At 36.0% G+C, this 24,997-nt stretch overlaps 1 protein-coding gene across 15 annotated transcripts in view; it reads right to left on the bottom strand.

Moving 5' to 3' along the window:
• cngb1a (cyclic nucleotide gated channel subunit beta 1a) overlaps positions 1–24,997 on the bottom strand; it is a 64,900-nt gene that overhangs the window by 8,230 nt on the left and 31,673 nt on the right. For 12 of the 15 annotated variants that reach the window (XM_009293846.5, XM_068214943.2, XM_068214945.2 and 9 more), the window contains 17 exons: positions 23,474–23,620; positions 23,207–23,248; positions 17,104–17,251; positions 15,514–15,544; positions 11,559–11,694; positions 10,459–10,476; positions 10,282–10,377; positions 8,811–8,965; positions 6,832–7,053; positions 5,449–5,657; positions 4,389–4,439; positions 3,084–3,170; positions 2,927–2,991; positions 2,628–2,750; positions 2,404–2,545; positions 1,993–2,152; positions 1,824–1,921 (listed from right to left, as the gene is read on the bottom strand). In XM_009293846.5, the coding sequence (XP_009292121.1) occupies positions 1,824–1,921; positions 1,993–2,152; positions 2,404–2,545; positions 2,628–2,750; positions 2,927–2,991; positions 3,084–3,170; positions 4,389–4,439; positions 5,449–5,657; positions 6,832–7,053; positions 8,811–8,965; positions 10,282–10,377; positions 10,459–10,476; positions 11,559–11,694; positions 15,514–15,544; positions 17,104–17,251; positions 23,207–23,248; positions 23,474–23,620 (1,930 nt within the window). Of the gene's footprint in view, positions 1–1,823; positions 1,922–1,992; positions 2,153–2,403; positions 2,546–2,627; positions 2,751–2,926; positions 2,992–3,083; positions 3,171–4,388; positions 4,440–5,448; positions 5,658–6,831; positions 7,054–8,810; positions 8,966–10,281; positions 10,378–10,458; positions 10,477–11,558; positions 11,695–14,094; positions 14,186–15,513; positions 15,545–17,103; positions 17,252–19,341; positions 20,211–23,206; positions 23,249–23,473; positions 23,621–24,997 lie in introns of those variants that run through there. The other 3 variants (XM_009293847.5, XM_073929637.1, XM_073929638.1) reach the window with 3 other exon arrangements.

The raw sequence follows: 24,997 nt of genomic DNA, 5'->3' as shown, positions 1-24,997 counted from the left end.
TGACATTTAAAGGCTTAACTAGGTTAATTATGTTAACTAGGCAGGTTAGGGTAATTAGGCAAGTTATTGTATAATGATGGTTTGTTCTATACACCATCCAAAAAAATATAGCTTAAAAGAGGTAATAATTTTGGCCTTGGTTTAAAAAAAAAAAAACTGCTTTTATTCTAGCCAAAATAAGACTTTCTCCAGAAGAAAAAAATATTATCAGACATACTGTGAAAATTTCCTTGCTCTATTAAACATCCTTTGGGAAATATTTAAAAGAGAAAAAAAAATCAAAGGGGCTAATAATTCTGACTTCAACTGTTTTGTTTGTTTATGTTGCTTGCCGCCTGCCTTCTGCCTGTTTTATGACCACGACTCTGGATTGCCTGTATACATCTGTTGGCTCCTCTGTGGACTGTTGCTTGTCTGAGCATTCTGGATCCGCACCTCCCTTGTCAGCGTCCGCTTCACAATACAAGTGTGCTGGTCTATAAAGGAGGTGTGTTAAGGTGCATTGTTGGAGCGTTGCTGTTTTGAAGAACTGAAATAGGCCATGCCATTGACCAACTAAAAGCTGGTCTAGAGTCCAGTGCAGATCGAGTTAGTTATGCCCCAATGCTGGTCCAAAATGCTACAATTAAAATGTTACAATGATTAAAATGTTACAAAAATTATTATTTTCTACATAAATATAAAAACCACTGCCTCCAGGCCTTCTTCATCTCGGGGGGCTTTTTTCAGCTTATTCATGACAATTTTCTTCTGTATGTTATTATTACTATTAGTGTTATTTATTATGTGCACATTTATATTTTTATTTTAATTTGTTTTGGAGTCGTATGCCACCACATGGAGCATAAGAATTGTATGCGTGTTTGGGTATAACTCAGTTTTTTACCACTTTTAAAACTAAGTTGTTAATGTTAATTTATTAATTTGCTGGAAAATAGAACTGAATTTAAAAATAGTTTTGAAACAAATCTTTGCGCTTCAGTGGAGTGAGTTTCCACCGTTCCCTTATCCACAAAAGTAAAGGAGTAAAGAGTAAAAGTAAAGTAAAGAGAAAGTAAAGAGGCCGAATGGAGAAGGCTCGTTCTATATCCTTGCGCTGCAGATGGTCTGTTTAACTCTTTTCTCGCTAGTGAAGTGTTCAGTTTTTTCGATTACAAAGTCCGCCATGTAATTAAAATGCACCAAGGTGCGACGCAACTGACTCTTTAAGGGATAGAGAGATGAGACCCTGATTGATTTAATGCATGTTATACTCAAAACACATCCATAACTCATTAAGAGAAAAAGCACAACCCTGTTATACCATGTGGGCAAACCGTATTTTCCCCTCCTTAAATAGCAAAAGTAGATTCGGACACGCCCTTAATGCTTTTGCGCAATGCGCTTTAGACTTTACACCTAAATCATTAAAATAGAGCCCCAAATCACTAAAGTATAGAAGCACATTACCGCCTCAGTATAATGTGACTATTGATCTCAGAATTGCTTGATGCAGAATCACAATTCTGACTTTATTTTCTCTGAATTGCAAGTTATTAAGTCAGATTTTCGAGTATTGCACTAAACTATAATACCCCCATTGCAAGTTTATATCATGCAACTGCCTCCTAAGTCAGAATTCGGACTTTATAACTCAGAACTGCAACTTTATTTCTCAGAGTTCTGACATAATCTCTTGAATAAATGAGGATATAACGTGAATAAATGACGAGCAAATGTTCATTTTCAAATATCAGGGTGAACTATCCCTTTAAACTGGAACGCTCCAGCACAGGTAAATCATTATTTTTTATTCATTAAAAAAAAAAGACTGAAAGAGTCACCTGAAAGAGCGCCACCTTACTGACGATGCTGTAGTTGACATCAGCAGCGATGTCCAAACGCATCTTATCTGGCAGTTGTATGAGCAGCTCCTGTTCATCTGTATACAGACATACCATTAAACGCAGTTCAAACACACTCCACGCAAGCCGTCCACCACATTCTGCTTACCCAGCATGCCCTGAGACTTCCAGGTGTAGTCATACCAAGTCTTAATGCGGTTCTGGACGTCGCGGGGGATCCTGTAGGAGGTCATGTATTTGACAGTGCTGTCCACAGAGTGTCTATAATACGCTTCTCCTGCTGTAGCGGCTCCGATCACGTCTCTCATCTGAACAGAACACACAAAAACAACACTTTACCAGAGCGCAATGGGGATATCAGGTGAATAAGAAAAGTAAGAATCGGCACACTGCCACTTTGGCTCTCAAAAGACTTCAGGACAGATTTTATTGGACAACAATTTGACATAATAGGATAAATACACGATTCAAAACAAACAAAAAATGATGAATACATAAAAAGGTGAGAGTTGAAAATCCCTCTGATCTGAGATTCACCCAAACATGTTTCCCCCCTCACCTGACCGATCATAATGGAGAAAGCGAAGACCCCCACGAAGTAGTTAACCAGCTGAAAGACAATTTCAAAGACAGTGGTGGGGTCCGGCAAACCTCCGATGGTGATCAGAGTCTTGACAGCGAAGTAATAGCAGCGGATGTAACTGCACAACACAAACACACACTCTTTATATCACATTATCAACACTAGACCATAGAGTAAAGCACTGACACACACAAGCTCACCTGTTCCCTTTGCCATTATAAACCCATTTGGTGGAGCCCAGTCCCTCATAGTCCGAGCCCCAATAGAAAATACAGGCATTGCAGTGCAGAGAGTACAGCAGATACGCACTTGTACGGATCACCCTGAAACCACACAGCAGTCAGTGAATAACAGCTGCATTTAAGGGTAAATTTATGATGCATTTATGATGACTTTATAGTGAGACCCTGCCAGCAGAAACTGAGATTTGGGGCTTTTCAGTGTCTAATGTGTTTACATTTGTGTTCTAGCGTCCTCTAGTGGTGGCGTCTGTTCTTACCTGTAAATGTAGGCTTTGCTCATCCAAGCCTCCAGACGATCATTAAACTCGAAGAACGCGTTGTACTGCAAGTAGAAAACAGAATAAGTGTGTCTGTGTTGTCTGTGTGTGTGCGTTTGTGTCAGAGAGAAAACATTAGCAACAGTGAGTTTTATACCTTTAGAAGACGAGGAAACCGTAAGAGAGATTTGACACCAGTGAAGACATAGAGGACATCCAGTGGAAAGAGACTGATCACATCCATCTGAGACACAAGGAGACATCTTAGCATCACTAACTATTATTTTTATTTATAAATCAAATTTTCATTTCAATTTGAAGGTTTGTAGAATGGGCGTCACGGTGTCGCAGTGAGTAGCACCAGGGGAGTAGCAAGCAGGTGGGACAGGGGGGATACGTCCCCCTCACTTTAAGAGACAGACCATTTAGAAACAGATGATTAGGAATGTAAACTTTTGGATTTCATGGAGCTATCCCCCCCACTTTTAAAATGTCCACTACGCCCCTGAATAGCACAATTCCCTCACAGCAGGAAGGCCACTGGTTTGAGCCTCGGCTGGGGCAGTTGGGGTCAGCTGGGCATTTCTGTATGAAGTTTGCATGTTCTCCCAGTGTTCACGTGGGTTTCGTCTGGGTGCTCTGGTTTCCAAAGAAATGCGCTATAAGTGAATTGGGTAAGCTTAATTGGCAGCAGTGAGTATGTGTGTGAATGAGAGTGTATGGGTGTTTCCCAGTGATGGGTTGCAGCTGGAAGGGAATCCACTGCATAAAACATATGCCCGAGTAATTGACGGTTCGTTCCACTGTGACGATCTCTGATATAGCAGGAACTAAGCTGAAGGAAAGTATGTTTTTAATAAAATATATAATAACATAAATGTACATTTTTAGAATTATTTATTTAATTTATAACAATTATTAATTATTGAATATTTCCCAGTGATGGGTTGCAGCTGGAAGGGCATCCGCCCGGTAAAACATTTACTGGATAAGTTGGCGGTTCATTCCACTGTGTCGACCCCAGATTAAAAATTAAAAAATGATTGAATTAAAAAATGATTGAATGAATAAATAGCTGAAATTTATATATATATATATATATATATATATATATATATATATATATATATATATATATATATATATATATATATACATACATATATACATTTTTATTATTATTTATTATATATTAAAATATTTTCCATATCAGTTAAGCAAATCAAATGATGAGAATACAAATATTTTATACATTTAGTAAAACATTAAATATGTTTTTTGTTGGTTTTATTTAATTGTAGTTTATTTCAAATCACTAAGAATTATTTTAGTTGTATGACTTTAAAATAAGCTAACTATATTGACCCTACATTCAACACACTTAAGGTTATAATACAGTTTTAATAACACTGAAAGTGTTTGCTCAGTGTAAATGCATGTATGCTCAGTACAAAAGTTTTACCTTAAATCGCTCTGTTTGCCTGTAGTTCTCTCTCATGTCGTTTTTGTCGCACTGAAACAAATAAACATCAATAGATTTCAATAAAATAAAACAAACAGTGGTGGCGTGTACATATCATTGCATTTTGTTAGACATTTATTATACAGAAAAGGGCGGCAGAGTGTGATTTAGGTGAATTAGGATGAACTAAATTGGCCGTACTGTATGAGTGCATGTGTGAATGTGAGAGTGTGTGGGTGTTTCCCAGTTCTGAGTTGCAGCTGGAAGGGCATCCACTGCGTAAAACATATGCTGGAATAGTTGGAGGGTTATTCTGCTGTGGCGACCACTGATAAAGGACTAAGCCGAAGGAAAATGAATGAATGAGTAAAGAAAAGACAGCGCGAGCAGAATTTAAAGAAAACCATCATCCAAAAACCAATTTGTGAGAATTGTAACGATAAAACTTTATAAACACTCTCGTTTCACTACTAAAGACCACTAAAGATGATCACTATGTACAGTTGAAGTCAGAATTATTAGCCCCCCTTTGAATTGTTTTTCTTTTTTAAATATTTCCTAAATTATGTTTAACAGAGCAAGGACATTTTCACAGTATGTCTGATAATATTTTTTCTTCTGGAAAAAGTCTTATTTGTTTTATTTCGGCTAAAATAAAAGCAGTTTTTAATTTTTTTAAAAGCCATTTTAAGGACAAAAATATTAGCCCCGTTAAGCTATATATTTTTTCAATAGTCTACAGAACAAACCATTGTTATACAATAACTTGCCTAATTACCCTAACCTGCATAGTTAACCTAATTAACCTAGTTAAGCCTTTAAATGTCACTTTAAGCTGATTACTAGTGTCTTGAAAAAATATCTAGTCAAATATTATTTACTGTCATCATGGCAAAGATAAAATAAATCAGTTATTAGAAATGAGTTATTAAAACTATTGTGTTTAGAAAGGTATTGAAAAAATCTGCTCTCCGTTAAACACAAATTGGGGAAAAATATACAGGGGGCTAATATTTCAGGAGGGTTAATAATTCAGACTTTAACTGTAACTCTTGCTCACCACAATGTCTCCTCCTCTGACGAACTGCAGTCGTGGCTGAACCACGAAGATGTCCATGATGTAGATGGAGTCACAGAAGTAGTCCATCAGCAGCCACCAGTGAATGTTGTCAGGCGTCTGATAGGGGAAAGTGCAGCGCACAGGAATCAGCCAAACATTCCAGTTCCACGCAAACGTCACGAAGAACAGCCACACCACGTAGATCAGATCTGAGCAAGAAGAAACCAGTGTGTGTATGACTTCAGGATCACAAGTTATTATTACTTTAAAGGGCTTATGAACTGCGAAATCAAATCTATTTAAATCAAAATGTTAAAAACATTTCAGAAAACTTTCTTGTCAGTCATTTTAACACCAATCTGCCAGATTTACTATGTAAACTTTATTATTTAATAACGTGGCTAAACTCTGCCTCTACAGAAGCTAATCAGAGACTACTTCTACATCACTGCCTGTTTAACTCCACCTGCTGCTTCTACAAATCTGTTTAGCTCCACTCACAGTTTCTACATAACCGCTTGTTTAGCTCCACCCATTGTTTTTACATAAATGCCTGTTTAGCTCCGCCCCTGCTTCTATAGCTCCGCCTGTTAAGCTTCAACCACTGCTTCTACATTACTGCCTGTTTAGCTCCGCCCCTGCTTATAAGGCTCCGCCTGTTTAGCTTTACCCACTGATTCTACATCACTGCCTGTTTAGCTCCGCCCCTGCTTATAAGGTTCCGCCTGTTTAGCTTTACCCACTGATTCTACATCACTGCCTGTTTAGCTCCACCCACTGTTATTACATAAATGCCTGTTTAGTTTCACCTCCTGCTTCTACGGCTCTGCCTGTTTAGCTTCACCCACTGCTTTTACAAAACTGCCTGCTTAGCTCCGCCCCCTGCTTCTAAATCACTGCCTGTTTAGTTACACCCACTGCTTCTACATCACTGCCTGTTTAGTTACACCCACTGCTTCTACATCACTGCCTGTTTAGCCCCGCTCACTGCTTCTACATTAAAGCTTGTTTAGCTCCACCCACTGCTTCTACAAAACTGCCTGTTTAGCTCCGCCCCTGCTCCTAAATCACTGTCTGTTTAGTTACACCCACTGCTTCTACATCACTGTCTGTTTAGCTCGACCCTCTACTTCTACACTTATGCCTGTTTAGCTTCACCCACTGCTTCTACACCAATTGCCTGTTTAGCTCCACCCACTGTTTCTACATAACTGCCTATTGATGTTTAGCTCCACCCGCCAATCTGTAACATATTTTACATATTGCAATTGCCTTGTTTCTGAACCTAACATTAGCAAAGACTGAATGAACCTTTTTTCTAAAGTAGTTTTAGACCAGTCCCTTAGTCACTTCGAGCATTTGCTGTGCATCAGTAGATCTCACCAGTGTAAGGGTCAATGCTGGAGGGGAAGCGGTATGCCAGAATGGCTCTCAGCCACTCAGGCATCTGGGGGATTTTGAATTGGGGAACTGGGATCTTGTAGCCCATGAACTCATAGATCTGCACTTCCTCCTCTTCCTCCTCCACAGGCTTCTCTTCAGCCTCTTTCTTCTGCTCTGGTGGAGGTGGTGGAGGCGGCGCTTCGCCAGGCTTCTTGGCTGGAGCTACAAGTTCAAATATAAAAGGTGATGAAACTAGAGCTTCGTCCCAATTTATCCCCCTTATTTGATTTTAACCTGAATGTGTTCAGACGTCTAGACTCATTCATTTCCATTTTAACCATACATTTGATTTATTTAGCAAATTGGTATTTTCTTATCATTATATGTGACCTTATGTCTTATGTTACACATGTTCAGTTGAATTTTAATTAGCCCTTTTTATTTTATTGAATTATTTGCCCTCCTGTGAATTTTTCTTTCTTTTTTATAAATATTTCCCAAATGATGTTTAACAGAGCAAAGAATTTTTTTCACAGTATCTCCTATAATATTTTTTTCTTCTAGAGAAAGTCTTATTTGTGTTATTTCAGAATAAAAACAGTTTTTTTTATATATTTTTAAAGCCCTTTTAAGGTCAATATTATGAGCTCCCTTAAGCAATATTCTTTTCTGATTGTCAACAGAACCAACCATTATTATACAATGACTTGCCTAATTATTCATACTTGCCTAATTAACCCAGTAAAGCCTTTAAATGTCACTTTAAGCTGTTTAGAAGTGTCTTCATAATTATCTAGTCAAATATTATTTACTGTCATCATGGCAAAGATAAAAGAAATCAGTTATTAGAAATTAATTATTAAAATAATTATGTTAAGAAATGTGTTAAAAAAATCTACTTTACGTTAAACAGAAATTGGAGAAAAAATATAACAGAGGGCTAATAATACTGACTTCAACTGTACATTTCTGGCAATAGCCAATATCCAAAAGTGCATTGTATAGGTCAAAATGTTTGATGAGTAATGTGCATTGCTAAGCATTTCATTTTGACTACTTCAAAGGTGACTGTCTCAGTATTTTTTTTAAACATCCAGATTTTCAAATATTTGTATCTCGGCCAAATATTGATATGTCAGTTAATTTATTCAGCTTTCAGGTAATATAAAACTCTTAATTTAATAACAAAAATGACACTTTGGTTGACACAACTGACATTGATTTTCAATTATTTCCCAAATGATGTTTAACAGAGCAAAGAATTTTTCACAGTATTTCCTATAACATTTTTTTTCTTCTGGAGAAAGCCTTATTTGTTTTATTTTGGCCAGAATAAAAGCAGTTTTTAATAAAAAAATACATTTCAAGGTCAATATTAGTAGCCCCTTTAAGCAGTATATTTTTTAGATTGTCTACAGAACAAACCATCGTTAAATAATGACTTGCCTAATTAACCTAGTCAAGCCTTTAAATGTCACTTTAAGCAGAATACTAGTCTCTTGAAAAATATCTAGTAAAATATTATTTACTGTCATCATGGCAAAGAAATCAGTTATTAGAAATGAGTTATTAAAACTATTATGTTTAGAAATGTATTGGAAAAAATCTTCGTTCTGTTAAACAGAATATGTAAAAATATACAGGGGGGCTAATAATTCAGAAGAACTAATATTTCTGACTTCAACTGTATATAATAATTTTAATGTAAGTCATAAACACACTTGTTTGTATGCAAGCAGTTTGTTTACCATATTTAGCTTTATGAGAAACGTTGAAAGTTTTTTGTGTGATAGAGTTATTTTATTGGACAAAAATTGTAAAATAATGTCCCTGGGGTAATTAAAAAACTAATAACTGGTCTCCTGAAAGGATTGACAATGTATTTTTTTAAAATTTCCTTTTCCCAAACCCAAAAAAGGAGGAATACGTTGTAAGGTAAGTTTTGAGGTAAATGCAGAGTAAATAAAAAGTCAACTCACATGCTGAAGGGCTTTCATCATCAGACTCATCTGGATCCACCAGTTTGTCTCGTCTACGTTCAGTTCGGCCCTTAAACAGCTTGACCAGCTCCTGCAGACGCTCATGCACAACGATACTGGTTTGACTGGCTGCTGACATGGGACGCTCAAGGCCTCTGCAGGAGATGCCAACATCCCAGAGGGCGTCATGTCACATCAATTGCAAGAAGTTTTCAGAAAGGCCATGCATTATATTTACACTTTTTTTGTATTTTGTGATTCACAAGTGTTTATTTACAGTTGAGAAATGCTATGTGACCTCAATCTCTGCTCTGTCGACTTTTGATGTTGAAAATTCAACTCTACAGTTTAATAAAGTGACTTTTATTGACATTACAGTTGTTTGAAAAAGAAAAAAAATATAGAGAAATAAGTCTGTAAAATGACAGAGAATGTACAGGCAGCTTATTACAAATTTCCCTTAGCATAATATACAACATTAACCCAGACAATATATCACTTTACACTATTAATCATCAACATTAGATCAACATTAGTGAATTTACACTGTAGTTAGATGATGATGATGGTCCAGGATCAACTTTAGTGAATTTACACTGTATTTACATGATGATGATGATGATGGTCCAGGATCAACTTTAGTGAATTTACACTGTAGTTAGATGATGATGATGGTCCAGGATCAACTTTAGTGAATTTACACTGTATTTACATTATGATGATGATCCAGGATCAACATTAGTGAATTTACACTGTATTTACATTATGATGATGATCCAGGATCAACATTAGTGAATTTACACTGTATTAACATGATGATGATGGTCCAGGATCAACATTAGTGAATTTACACTGTAGTTAGATGATGATGATGATCCAGGATCAACATTAGTGAATTTACACTGTATTAACATGATGATGGTCCAGGATCAACATTAGTGAATTTACACTGTAGTTAGATGATGATGATGGTCCAGGATCAACATTAGTGAATTTACACTGTAGTTAGATGATGATGATGGTCCAGGATCAACATTAGTGAATTTACACTGTATTTACATTATTATGATGGTCCAGGATCAACATTAGTGAATTTACACTGTATTTACATGATGATGATCCAGGACCAACATTAGTGAATTAACACTTTATTTAAATAAAAGTCACTTTTTCGAACTTTTTAAGATTAAAAGTTGTAGGAAGAAAAATCAAGGTCCCATTATGCAACTCAAAATAATAAATAAATGGGAAAAAATCAAATCAAGAATTGCAAAATACGAAAAACTGCTAATTTATTGAAATTTTTACACACTGTAATAATGTATATTTTAAATACAATTGTCTGTATTTAAAACAACTGAAAAAGCACTGACATTCCCAGTTTATTTTGTACCATAGTGTGCTTGACAAATCCAGATAATATATGCCAAAAATGTATGAAATAAGTTACATAGAATATTTAAAGACTCACTCATCCACATTCAGCAGATCAGACTTGTTCACATCCATTTTGCCTTCTTCATCTTCTCCCCCAGGAACTGCCTCCTCTAGATCTTCTGGTTTGCTTCTGAACAACATTTGATAAAAATTTTCTTCATCATAGAAGCTTTAGTAAGACATTCATTTTTGAGAAAAAAGAACAACTTACTCTGAATCCACAACTTTGCTGAGAGTGAAGAAAAAGGAAACAGGGCTTTAGTGAAACAGGCTAAATTATTACAATTACTATATTATAATAGAAGTATTATATTTTTTATAATACATATACACTACCTGACAAAGGTCTTGTCGCCTATCCAAGTTTTAGGAACAGGAAAGTGGCTCATATAAAAGGCAAAGGCCTCTAGATTATGCTTATTTCACCAAAATAAAATATGATCATGCTTTGATTTTTAACGATTTAATTAGGACAGTAAGGTCTGACTCTGCTTAGACAAAAGTCTTGTCACTTAACAGAAATAATGTCTATTATAGAATATAAAGTCATGCTGCAGTGGAAAAAGAATATTGTGCATGACTCCCATGAGCTTGGAGGACTGCATCAATACATCTCTGAATGACTCAAATCACTTATTAATAAAGTCATCTGGAATGGCGAAGAAAGCGTTCTGCAGGACTCCCAGAGTTCATCAAGATCCTTTGGATTCATCTTCAACACCTCCTCCTTCATCTTACCCAAAACATGCTCAATAATGTTCTTGTCAGGTGACTGGGCTGGCCAATCCAGGACCACCTTGACGTTCTTTGCTTTCAGGAGCTTTGATGTGGAGGCTGAAATATGAGAAGGAGCGCTATCCTGCTAAAGAATTTGCCCTTTCCTGTGGTTTGTAATGTAAAGGGCAGCACAAATGTCTTGATACCTCTGGCTGTTGATGTTGCCATCCACTCTGCAGATCTCTCGCACATCCCTATACTGAATGTAACCCCAACCATGATTTTTCCTTCACCAAACTTGACTAATGTCTACGTGAATCTTGGGTCCATGTGAGTTCTAGTAGGTCTTTTGCAGTATTTGTGATGTTTGGGATGCAGTTCAACAGATGATTTATCTGAAAAATCGAACTTCTGCCACTTTTCCAAATTATCAACTAGAAGTCAAGTAGTTATTTGTTGCTCTTACAACTACAATGGACGACAAGACTTTTGTCAGGTATTGAATTATAATTGTATTAAATGTATTATCATACTATATAGTTAATGTAACAATCTATTATTAGTTTGTAATTAGTAATATGGTGAAATCCTGACCTGCGGGCTGTGAGATTTGCTCCAGGAACAGTGAGGGTCATTGAATCTGACTCTGGCGGGACAATGATTTTGGGAAGGGTCATTCCTCCATCTCCCACCTCCTCCACCGTCAATGCTGGCTTCACACAAGTGCTTTCTGAGAGCACAAACAGTAGCATTTCAGCACTCACGTCTTAAGAAAACGTCATTTGTGTCGTCAATATAACAACAGGGTTCCCAGTCTAAACCAAATGTCAAATTATGTGACTCATTAGAACATTCACTTATTTAATTTTAAGCATGTACACCAAGTTACTGGACAAGGACACAAGTATCGACACTAGGATGATCACAGCACACAGTAAAAAAATCCTATATGAAAGGTGGGTTTGGCTAGGGGCACAATTATAATTTTAAAAATCAACCCAGGCTCATTCTGAAAAGGTACCGCTATATACATTTCTGGAGTGCGCCAAATATGTCCTAGGAGCTACGTTTTATTGCAGTTTTTGTTTTCGCAAATCCAGCAGAAGTCGCTGTGTGTGCTTTTTCAGATTGCAAATTTCTCTCGCGAGTGTCATTCGAGCCTGCTCTTCTCGGGTAAATCCACCAGAGGCCGCTGTTGACTGACTGACTGATTGACCCACCTCCTACTTTCCTGAACCCAACCAAGTTTTTAAAAAAGCACCGATTGACAAACTGACCAACTTCCCCAAACCCAACCGACAGTTTTAAAAAGCAAATCCTGAAAAAGAAAAGCCCTTGCGACAGCCTGATTTTTACCACGTTTTCAGATTTTACCACATTTCTTTACTTGCGTATTTTATTTTTTGACTTCTGTTTTTGTCAGACCTGCTTTTTGGAACCATTCTTCAGCGCACTCGAACTCTGTTGTCATAAGCCCCTTTCATACAGTGATACCGGTAAATATCCGGAACATTTCCGGAACTACTTTACCGGTATATTCAAAAAAACGCTGTTCACACAGGCGAGGATGTTACGGAATTTTTCCGGAAAAGAGCATTCACACATCCATCGCAAAATGCCGGTAAATTCTGACATCATTAACCAGAAATGACCTCTAAACGGCTGCGCTTGTGTTTGTAAACATTTGACTACATTACAAACTCTTCGGATGGATCAGTATTGAGTACAACTCTAATGAAAACATAGGGTAACACTTTCGCATGTCGAGATGTTCATGATATGTGTGTGTGCTGGCGCTATGGGCGCTCACAGGAACACGCAAAGCTTGAAGGTAAACAAACAACGGCTTATCATAAGCATCTCATCGATGATTATTTACACAGTTGGCATTAAGAAGAAACATAGAAACATTATCTGACTAACATCTAGCAGCTAAAGGTGTCTGGAAAAAATATTCAAAGGCTTTTATTCTCATAAACCGCGCGCACGTGAATGCGTCTGACTGTTCTGATTGGCTAAAGCAGGTGTCTCACGTCAGCCCGTTCTAGACGTGGACGCGCTTATTACGGCAATCTTCCTTCTGCATTCACACAGAGCAGCATTCCGGCAAATTACCGCTAATGTTACAACTTCTCTTTCCGAAAAATAGCCAGAACGAATTTACCGGTATTTTCAAAAAGGGCCTGTTCACACATACAACCTTTCCGGAAAATTGCCGGCAATTTTCCAGAAAGGTCTGTATGTGTGAAAGGGGCTATAGTCAACCACTCTCTTCGTCTCAAGTCCGCTGACGTACATGGCGAGCTACTGGGCAAACTGGTAACAGCAGGAAAGCCGTCCACACGGTGGTAAGCGGTCAGCTGGTAAGCGCAAAAAGGAACGGCATCATACCCCCCCTTAGTGTTAGTTTTAAAGATGAAGCCATACGTATTTCCGGCTACATAATTTGCGATCTCCAGAAATGTATATAGAGCTACGTTATCAGATTGAGCCTGAGTTTACATTATTACAGGTTTAGAATGAAAATAAAGCTTGCTAACAAGTTTGTAATGACTAGTAAAGGACTTATAATGCTTTGTTTCATTGTTTATCTTTATTTACAAGTTGCAGAGTATTTACTGTATAGGCTATTTCTGTCCGTTTGCATCCCGTCCCTTTGTGACCCCTGGCGGCATAGTCGCAAACTGCGGTCATACCTAAAAAAACACGTTCTTACTCCTTTAGAGTGGCGGCGGTACAAGGCATGGTGGTAATGCTCATATTAAAAAGTCAACTACTGTAGGGCTACATTTTCAGAATAAGCCTATGTTGATTTCATCCTATACAGTAAATCACTGACTGAAATGATTGTTTCAACTATGAAGCCTGCTCATTAGAACTTTCACTTATTTAATTTTTAGATATTTTTAAAGCATCTACACTAAGTTACTGGGTGCGGTTAAAAGTATTGACTCATGGTTAAGAAAAAATGTGTTGGGCACAACTGGGAAATTGTGGAAAATGTCTCCCTTTGTCCCCAATGAAAATTACACCCCTTACTGTGGAAACCCTGCAAGAAAGCCAATATGAATAACAAACACGGAACAGATATCACGGCACAGCACGGTGCTATCTAGCACAGTCAGTTCACCTGAGAGACTGTCAGACGTTTTGGTGTCTTTCTGTAACTGCAGGACACTTTAAAATCATGAGCTTCAAGCATGGGATGATCTGGTTTTTAGAGCACATTAGCATAAGGTGGCAGGCAGTAAGTCTCTTGGCTATTATAAAAAGTAATAATTCAACTAGCTACATCTTCAAACTTTAAGACTACATGCTGTTGCTGAGGCGTCTACATGGGGTTGAGGAAATTGAGGCGGTGGAGGGCGCTGTGGAAGATCTGGTTGGCTTGCTTTGGAAGCTGGGAGACCTCCTGGCAGAGCAGCAGGAGATCAGAGGGCATCGCGGGCGTGGGAATGTAATGGAAGCTGTTCAGACATGCATACGGGATGCACAGGATCCAGCTCTTTAGGCCAGAGCAATTAACGGGCACTGCAGATAGGTAGACCGATTCAGTTACTCGACGTTCACATTGCAATTTATTCATTATCTACAAACAGTAATATACAACCGCAAATCAGGAAAAGTTGGAAAACGCAAATAAAAAAGAAAGAGTAGTAATTTCCAAATTTACACAGTAAAACAAAGTCCTGGCTGCGGAGGAAGAGGATACCGATTCTTGACTGGCCTGCCTGCAGTCCTCACCTGTCTCCAACAGAGAATGTGTGGTGCATTGTGAAGCAGATAATGCAACAACGAAGACTCGTACTGTCGCCCACCTTAAGACTTAATGACACCTGTAGACAAAATGACTTAAGACACAATGACACCTGAAATACTTCATCACTCTGTGTATTTTGTCCCTAACCATCTTTTAAGTGTTGTGAAAAGAAATGGCAACATTACAAAGTGGTAAATGCTTTAACCTGTTCTAACTTTTTTTAAAATGTGTTGCAAGAACCAAAATTGGAATATGTGCTTATTTAGAAAAACAAACAAACAAACAAACAAACAAACAAACAAACAAACTAACTAACTAACTAACTAACTAACTAACTAACTAACTAACAAACAATAAACATCACGATTTAAGGGCCATGAATCCCTACCCCCCCAAAAGAATTTATCCGCCGTGACGATGCGTCAAAATTTCTTTTCAAACCGGAAGAACGAATTTGCTTAAAAATAACGCAAAAACGACACATTTTCATTTTTTTTGGGATGTTTGTGTCTGTCAACATCACATCTCAAAGAAAGTGTTTTGGTGTTTCGTGACCCTTTAAATAATGTGCTGTTGTATTGTCTGCAATGAAATACAAGTCAAAGTAAATTTAGAAATCACTCCTTTCTTTTTTATTTGCATTTTCCATACTGTCCCAACGTTTACTGATTTGGGGATGTATAATTAAGAAGATCTGCAGAACTGAAAATTGAACATGATGATTTATATTAGCTTGTTTTGTCATTTGGTATGCAGTGAGTGTATAAATATGCTCAAGTGCACACTGACCTCCACAACCTTCATCAGCGGGCTCCTCTTCCTGTAAGATCAATAAAATCAAATCAAATCAAACATATATATATTTTTTTTATTTTTTTATTTTTTTTACAGTTTTAATCCCCAAGGTTGAATTTAATTGATTGTGGAAAATGTGTAATTGTTCAAATTATTTATTTGCCATGCAATGCATAAACTTTAAAAAGTCAAGTTAACTGTACTTTGAATGAATCAGAGTTAAGGCCCTGGTACACTTCAAACAAATTTAGTTTTTGTTCTTTGTTTGAGGGCAAAAATAAGTTCAAAGATGCTGAGTGACGGTATTCTGCTTTTGAATACTCCAACAGCCCAAGTGTTACAGTCAAGCTCACACATACACTGCAAAAAATGCTTTTCTTACTTACATTTTTTGTCTTGTTTCTAGTCCAAGTATCAAAAAATTCATAAATTATGAAGAAGTTTCTAGACAAGCAAAAAATATTGTCTTATTTTAAGAAATAATATGCCAAAATTAAGTGAGTTTTTCCTTAAAACAAGCAAAATAACCTGTAAATGGGGTAAAAAAAAATACTCTTATGTCAAGGAAAAGCAAGATTATTTAGCCTACACCATTGGCAGATTATTTTGCTTGTTTTAAGGAAAAACTCACATATAATTTCTTAAAACGAGACATTGTGTTCTGCTTGCCTAGAAAATACTTCTTGATTTAAGAACTTTTAGATATTTGGACTAGAAACAAGACAAGAACTCTAAGTAATAAAAGCGTTTTTTTGCAGTGTATCTAAACACAACAATGGCAGCTCTCTGACTCTTCAATATCTCTCTGTGAGTGATCGTACAGGTGCAGATATATCTGTCACACTCTGCTACTCTACTCTACAGTCTATTATTCATGTGGCAAATGTTTTTGTTTTGAATGTTGTTGGATCTGAAATGTTTTCCTCTGGTTTAATTTCAGAAGCATTTTCTAAGGAAGTAAAGCATAATGTCTTACTTTAAGAAATAGTATGCCAAAATTTTAATCATAACATTATAATAATACTATTTTCTAGACAAGGAAAAAAAGTGTCTTGTTTTCAGAAATAATAAGTCAAAATGAAGTGAGTTTTTCCTTAAAACAAGTCAAATAATCCAACAATGGGATACTTTTGGCATAAGATTATTTTGCTTACGCCATTGGCAGATTCATTTGCCTGTTTTAAGGAAAAACTCACTTCATTTTGACTCAGTATTTCTGAAAACAAGACATATTTTTTTCCTAGATTGAAGAATTTTAAGGTATCAGGACTAGAAACTAGACAAAAAATTTAAGCATTAAAATACTATAGTAGTTTAAAAAGATATTTGCATACTATTTTTAAATGAAATGTTTGGTGTTTGTGATATATTTTCCACATAGCTTGCATTAACTTATAGAATTTTTATTGTTTTATTGTTCCAAACCTGTTTGAGTTTCCATGGTAAGTTTTGTTCCACATACAGTATGTATGCTTTTTTCCCCAGCATTTTTCAGAGTATCTTGCTGTGTGTTCACTTGAGAGATCACTTGAGTATGAGTAAATAAAGAGGACATTGATGAGCTATCCCTTTAAGAATTGTTACCTGTTCAGCATCAGCAGGTGGAGATGTGGTGCGCTCAGGCTGAGTGCTCACAGGTTCTTCTTGTGACAGTGCTGGACTCTGAGGAGGCTGATCTGAGATCTCAGACTCGTGCGGTGAAGGCTCGGCCGGACACACGTCCACCAGACTCCTGAAAAGGGGGATTTGAGCAAGAGTCTAGTCATGGCAACACAACCAATTAAATACAACTGTCCAGAGATCAGAGAAAATCACCAGTCTCACAGACCTGAAAAAAACATGTGCCTGGATTATAAAGATCATACATGCAAACTATTCTGACAGTCAACTTCCAAATCTTTCAACCCAGGCTCATTGGAAATATGTGCCCAGAGCTACATTTTTGAGAACAAACAAATATGCTTTCTTGCAGTTTTTGATTTTTACAAATCCACTATCCATCTCCAGGTTGAAGGAAAGTCCTTACCACAGGTGGAGGAGTCCAACGAGTGAGGGAATGATGGATTGTGTGATTACAGGTTGATTGGTGCGGCGGCTACATAATGCGGTTGATGTATCAGTCCGTTGTGGTAAAGGCAAAGCTCTCGATTTACTGGTCAGTCTACTTTCCTACTCCATCCTAATCGAGAGAAGTCAGTTGAGGTGGCTCGGGGATCTGTTTATATCTCGTGGATTTATAAATATATACAGGTGAAGTTAGAATTATTCGCCCTCCCTTTGAGTTTTTCTTTTTGTTTTTAAAAATATTTCCCAAATTATGCTTAACAGAGCAAGGACATTTTTACAGTGTGTCTGATAATTTTTTTTTCTTCTGGAGAAAGTCTTATTTTTTATTTAGGCTAGAATAAAAGCAGTTTTTAATTTTTAAAACACCATTTTAAGGACGAAATTATTAGCCTCAATAAGCTATTTTTCGACTGTCTACAGAACAAACCATTGTTATACAATAACTTGCCTAATTACCCTAACCAGCCTAGTTAACTTAATTAACCTACTATAGTTAAGCCTTTAAATGTCACTTTAAGCTGTATAGAAGTGTCTTGAAAAATATCTAGTAAAATATTATTTACTGTCATCATGGCAAAGATAAAATAAATCAATTATTAGAAATGAGTTATTAAACTATTATGTTTAGAAATGTGTTGAAAAAATTGTTTCTCTGTTAAACAGAATTTGGGGAAAATAATAAACAGGGGGGCTAATAATTCTGACTTCAACTGTATATATATTCAATCATATTTCAAAAGAAAAATAGAAGAGAAAAGCCATTGTGGTAGATCCGCATGGATCTACCGCAACCTCACATTGCTTTTTTGGGTTTCATTTTTCCTGGTTTATGGAACTGTTTTTCTTCAGACTTGAAGACCAGTCTGCTCCGCTCCACTGCCCAAGTCTAGCACCGTTTGCAGTGAGCTACTGCGCAAACCTGTTCATATGGAGGTAAGCAGTCACAAAACGCGGACATATGCACCTGCAAGCACATATTTCTCGGTTCTCTAAAATCTCGGGGCACATTTTCTCAATGAGCCTGTGTTGAAATCCTATTATATATTATAATTCTGACCTTTTTCTTGGAAATATGAGTTCACATCTCACAATTCTGCCCTTTTTCTAAAATGTCTAATATTTTTTAAAATAGCATTTTATAATGCTGCCTGTTTAATCTTACAATTACAACTCTTATTTTGCTGGCATCTCACCATACTAACGTTTGTTTTTGGAATTCTGCATATTTTTTTTTTTTATAATCTATTTCCTAATCTCAAATTTGTGCCTGGCTTTTCAGAATCCTGTTCAGAAATTCTCATAATTCTGATGTGTTCTGCAATCGCATCTTGCAATTCTGACTTTTCTCACTCTCAGAAAAACTGTACATTTCACAACACTTATTTATTTGACAAATTTCACAAATTGTAACAAATTCTTCATATCTAGGATTTTTCTAGGATTTTTCCTTAATTTCTTTTCTTAAATGTTGTAAAGCTGAGTTTACATGAATTTCTTTTCTTTTCTTTATCTAAATCATGAGTTTATTCTCAGTTTAGAATTTGTTTCTGGAAATTGAAAGTTTATATTTAAAATAAACTTTCAAAAAAGAAAACAAAAAGAATTAAAATATTTTAAAGAGTGCCAATTTGCTCTAAATCACTTATTATGAGGTATAAATAAGCTTCAATAAACTAATCTCTTCTCTTAGATTAGACTGTTTGGTAATCTATGTGTAAATGTCTATTTAATATACAAAAACTAAAGTAGGCATACCTTTTCATGTCAGCCCTGTTTAAAGGTGATGTCAAGTTGGTTGCAAAATGTTGATAAAAATGCACATTTCAGTTTAATTTCATAACTTTATGACTTTCTGAATTCAGCTCTGCAATATGCAAAGCAGCAGGCCTGCTTTAAACTGCGCTACTTCTACTGATGTGCTTTTGCCTAAAAGCTTTTCTGGCATCTGCTGCTCTGGTTTTCAGACAGGATGGGCTGTATAGTGACATGGTAAAGCAGGATGAAGCCAAAATTAAGCATCTGACATCATGCCAAAAAACAAAACAAAACACAAAGTGCTCAAATGTGAAACACTTCTGTAATGCTTATATGGATTATTATAACGGTTGTCTTTTTACAGACTGAAACAACATTCAGAAGAAGTTTGCTCTGAAATTTTCAAATTACTCTCTTTATCTTTAGATTTTTTATATTTAATAATATTTGTTATACAGTAATCCACATCTGAAGTAGGTAAAAGTTAAGAAGGAGTGTCTTTTTTGATTCCATTCAAATGTTATAGTGCCACCGGCTTTGAATGTTATAACTCGATTGAATGGGCATTATCAGTAGTTATCAGCAGATAGACATGGGCCAGTAGGGGCCTTCTGCACCTACTAGTAGGCTCAGAAGGCTGTTATCATCCGTCCACATAGTTATTCAGCTATACTAATAGAGAAAATTCCAGATGCAGATCTATTTTACATTTCTTTGATGGTTGGGTTTAAGGATGGGGTGGGGGTAGACGTTGATAAAATATAATTAATGGGAAATTTGAAAAATAATATAAATAATTCTTGTTAACTTCCGGCAGCAGCTGTAAGTGATTTATAGCTGATTAACCATGTGTATGGATGATAACTGCCTTCTGAGCCTACTAGTAGGCACAGAAGGCCCCTATTGGCCCCCTTCAAACAGCTGATAACCATTGAAAATGGCCATTTAATCGAGTGATATGCATTCGAATTGGCTGATAGGGCTGGGTGTTAAATTGAAAAAATTAATAAAAAATCAAAATAAATAATATACAAATAGTAAAATACAAATATGTTACTTTTGCATAAAAGTACAAAAACTGGCATTAAGAAAAAATTCTCTTTAATGAAACACTTTTGCTTAAGAATTAAGAAGTAAACATTTAAGTTAAAAAGTAAAAATGTCAGTTCAGTTATGAAAAATACATTAAAATAAAAATAATATGTCAAGAATATTGCAACATCAAAAAGCAGCATAATAATTACATTTATCTGGCAAAAATCAATAAGCATAAATAAAACATTTAATAAAAATAAATAAATAAATGCGACTATAAATAAAATTAGTATAATATATATCTCAGATCAATATTATATATATATATATATATATATATATATATATATATATATATATATATATATATATATATATCAGATAAATAAATATATATATATATATATATATATCAGATCAAAAACTTTGTACTAAACTAGCTTTATACTAAATTATCCATTTTGTATATGATTTTGTACTTGTGATATAAAAGACTGCCCACTCTGAAGGGCAATATAATACATTATAATATAAAACGTTCATGCTTGTCTCAGTAGCATGTGGTCTACTAGTTTAACAGGAAAGAGCTGCTAAAGCATGTGCTGCAGTGTTGAGGAAGTGTAATATAGCTCACACTGAGGGCCTCTGCTATCACTGCCAGTATCATCAGTATTGTAATGGCTAGGCTGCTAGCTCTTTAGCTTTAGCTCTGAGGATGAAAGCCTTACTCTGAGATCTTACTATCCTCACTCTCCTCCTCACTCTCTTCACCCAGCGGCTGTAACCTGTATGGTGATTCAGAGAGCACAAACAGCACCTCAACTCACACTCAGGATAATAATATCAGCGGCACAGGTTTATGGAGAAGGAAGAATTAGTGTCTGGTAAATACTGTGAGTTTTAACAGTAGCTCTGCGGCAGTGGAGAGTTGGTAGCAGGGTCCAAAATTAAATATATGTAATGTCTGTAAATACCAAATGAAAGGCTTTTTTGGGTCAACTAGTAAAGAGGTTAAATCAAAATGACAAACCAAATACAGGGTTGAGGCATTAATTTATAATTTTATTTTTCCATTTTAAAAAATGTAAAAAAAAAAAAAAAAAAAAAAATTCGAACAAAAATAAAATAAATATTATTAAATAATACAATTTAATCAGAATTGTTAATTTAAAAAATCATTTAAAACGATTCAATCAACAAAAATATAATAAATACAAATTAAAATTAGTTTTTAAAAATCTATTAAATTAGTAATGAAATAGAAATATTCATTTTAATTGTTATATTATTTTAATAATAAAAAAACAAACAATATATACAGTTAAAGTCAAAATTATTAGGCCCCCTTTAAAGTTATTTTTCTTTTTTAAATATTTCCCAAATGATGTTTAACAGAGCAAGGAAATTTTCACAGTATGTCTGATAATATTTTTTTTGTCTGGAGAAAGTCTTATTTGTTTTTTTTTTTGGCTAGAATAAAAGCAGTTTTTAATTTAAAAAGATCTAATAAATTAGTAATAAAAATTGAATTCTTTTATTTTATTTATTTTTATTTAATAATAATAAAATATGAATAATATTTGAATAAAACAAACAAACAAATAATATATATATAATTTGGAAATATTAATTAATTAAATAAAACATGAGGTTCATTCCGCTGTAGCAACCCCTGATTAATAAAGCGACTAAGCCGAAAAAAAAAATTAATGAATGAAAATAAAATAAAATTTTATTAATTAAATTTTAATTTAATTTAACTGTCTAAAAGAAAAAAAGTAAAGGTGTCTAATTTTATAGGCATATTAATTTTATTTTTATGTGCACAAGAGTTTTTGGGTTTGTATGATTTTTTTATGAGCTAAAGAAAGAAATGTTTTTTTTTCTCCCACGATGGATGTATTACATTTTTACAACAATATAAAAAAAGATTTAAAATCAGAATCAGAATTTTATTGGAATCAGAATCAGTTTTTTTTTACATTGTAGTAAAAACGTAATGCATCCATCCTGAGAAAAAAATATATTAAAACACAATATTAAGATATATATATAGCTATTTAGTGTATTCTGACCTGATTAGCTATTTTTGACTTACTTTAGGTCAAACTATAGAAACAACAAATTTAATTTGACTTTATTTTTAGGCTTTATGTCAAAACAAACCCATATTTTCTGAAAAATCAGCCTTGTGTACTCTTACGGTGCTCTAAATATGCCGGTTTCAGACTGTTGAATGACTTTTTTCTCACATAGACTAATTGGCGTGATTAGGCATTCACAATGGTATGAACCATTATAGGGGTGGTCAAATTGATATCTATTATTTTAATTATTAACATTATTATTTAAAATACAGTTCAGAGTGAACTTTTTCTCAGATTCAAAGGGACCCTCCATACATCTTGTTTTGACGTCCTTTAGAGGGATTAAACCTTAATTATCGGAGTTAATCCCCCCCAACCCCCCCTGTAATTTGCACCCTGGTCTCTAAAGTCTGAAGTAATTATTTAACACAGGAATAAATTACATTTTAAAACATATAGCTCAATACAAACAGCAATTTTAAATATTTAATTACTAAAATATTATTTTCTTGTATATTTTCATGAATGAAATCAGCCATGGTGAGAAATCTTCCCTTTTGAACACACTTTGACACAACTTTTCTTTAGCAGACATTTTTGTAAGACCTCAAAGCTCATAAAAATGAAGTAAAAGCTCCACTGTAAAACTGAAATTTTAAGCCATATTGTTGCTGTCTGGGGTTAATTTTGGACTCTGGCAGAAAGCAAGAAGCGAGAGCTGAAGGAACAGAGAAAACACTTACTCTGCGTCTTCCTCATTCTCTTCCTCCTGGATATTTGGCAGTCTTTGCAAAACAAACAGTGAACAGGTGAATTCTGTGTATTAATGAGTGTGTGTGTGTGTGTGTGTGTGTGTGAGTGTGTGTGAGTGACAGACACAGAAACAGCGCATTGGTTGCAGTAAATACGTTTGGTTGCCATATTTTGGTTTATCACACCCCAGATCTCAGGTCGTAGAAACACAGAAGAGGGCAGGAGTGCGTGTGCGTGTGTGTGTGTGTGTGACTTACTGCTCTTCATTTTCTGGCTCTTCAGTTTTGGTTTCGATGATGATCTGTGCAGTGTGCTCTTCCTCCAGCTGTCGGACAGCCAGTTCTGCAGCCTGACGGGCCAAATCCTCCGCCATACGAGCTGCTTCCACACGCTCCTGCTGCAGTCTGCACACAAACACACACAGGAAGACACAACTGAAGTGAGTATGCTCCTGACATGCTGCTGTGTATTAAATACAACAACATTTCATGTGGGTTATACGGTGCATTCGGAAAGTATTCACAGCGCTTCACTTTTTACACATTTTTTATGTTACAGCCTTATTCCAAAATGGATTGCATTAATTTATTTACTCAACACACAATACCCCTTAATGACAATGTGAACAAAGAGTTTTTGAAATTGTTGCAAATTTATCACATTTTTTCCCATTCCTCTTTGCAGTACCTCTCAAGCTCTATCAAGTTGGATGGAAAGCGACAGTATAAAGCCATTTTCAGATCTCTCCAGAGATGTTCAATAGGATTTAGGTCTGGGCTCTGGCTGGGCCACTCAAGGACATTCACAGAGTTGTTGTGAAGCCACTCCATTGATATTTTGGCGGTGTGCTTTGGGTCATTGTCCTGCTGGAAGATAAACCGTCGTCCCAGTCTGTGGTCAGGAGCACTCTGAAGCAGGTTTTCATTCAGGTTGTCTCTGTACATTGCTGCATTCATCTTTCCCTCTATCCTGACTAGTCTTCCAGTTCCTGCTGCTGAAAAACATCCCCACAGCATGATGCTGCCACCACCATGCTTCACTGTAGGGAGGGTATTAGGCTGGTTATGAGCGGTGACTGGTTTTCTCCAAACGTAAAAGCCTGGCATTTACTCCAAAGAGTTAAATTTTAGTCTCAACAGACCAGAGAATTTAGTTTCTGATGATCTGAGAGTCCTTCAGATGCCTTTTAGCAAATTCCAGGCGGGGAGTGGCGTCTGGCCACTCTACCATACAGGCCAGAATGGTGGATTGCTGCACAGATGGTTGTCCTTCTGTAAGGTTCTCCTCTCTCCACAGAGGTACGCTGGAGCTCAGACAGAGAGACCATCAGGTTATTGATCACCTCCCTGACTAAGGCCCTTCTCCCCCAATCACTCAGCTCAGATGGCCGGCCAGCTCTAGGAAGAGTCCTGGGGGTTCCAAACATCTTCTACTTACGGATGATGGATGCCGCTGTGCTCAATGGAACTTTCAGAGCAGCAGAAGTTTTTCTGTAACCTTACCCAGCCTTGTGTCTTGTGACAATCCTATCTCAGTGGTCTACAGACAATTCCTTTGTCTTCATGCTTGGTTTTGGGCTTTGACATGCACTGTCAAACCTGGGACCTTATATAGACAGGTGTATGCCTTTTCTGATCATGTCCAATCAACTGAATTTACCACAGGTGAACTCCAATGAAGCTGCTGAAACCTCTCGAGAATGATCAGTGGAAATGGAATGTACCTGAGCTCAATGTAGAGCTTCACTGCAAAGGCCTAACCACAACCAGGCCTGAGAATTT

The sequence above is a fragment of the Danio rerio genome, chromosome 18, assembly GCF_049306965.1.
Source record: "Danio rerio strain Tuebingen ecotype United States chromosome 18, GRCz12tu, whole genome shotgun sequence".
NCBI classification, from domain to species: Eukaryota; Metazoa; Chordata; class Actinopteri; order Cypriniformes; family Danionidae; genus Danio; species Danio rerio.
Note: the sequence above shows the minus strand (reverse complement) of the source record. Positions and strands in the feature narration are given on the sequence as shown.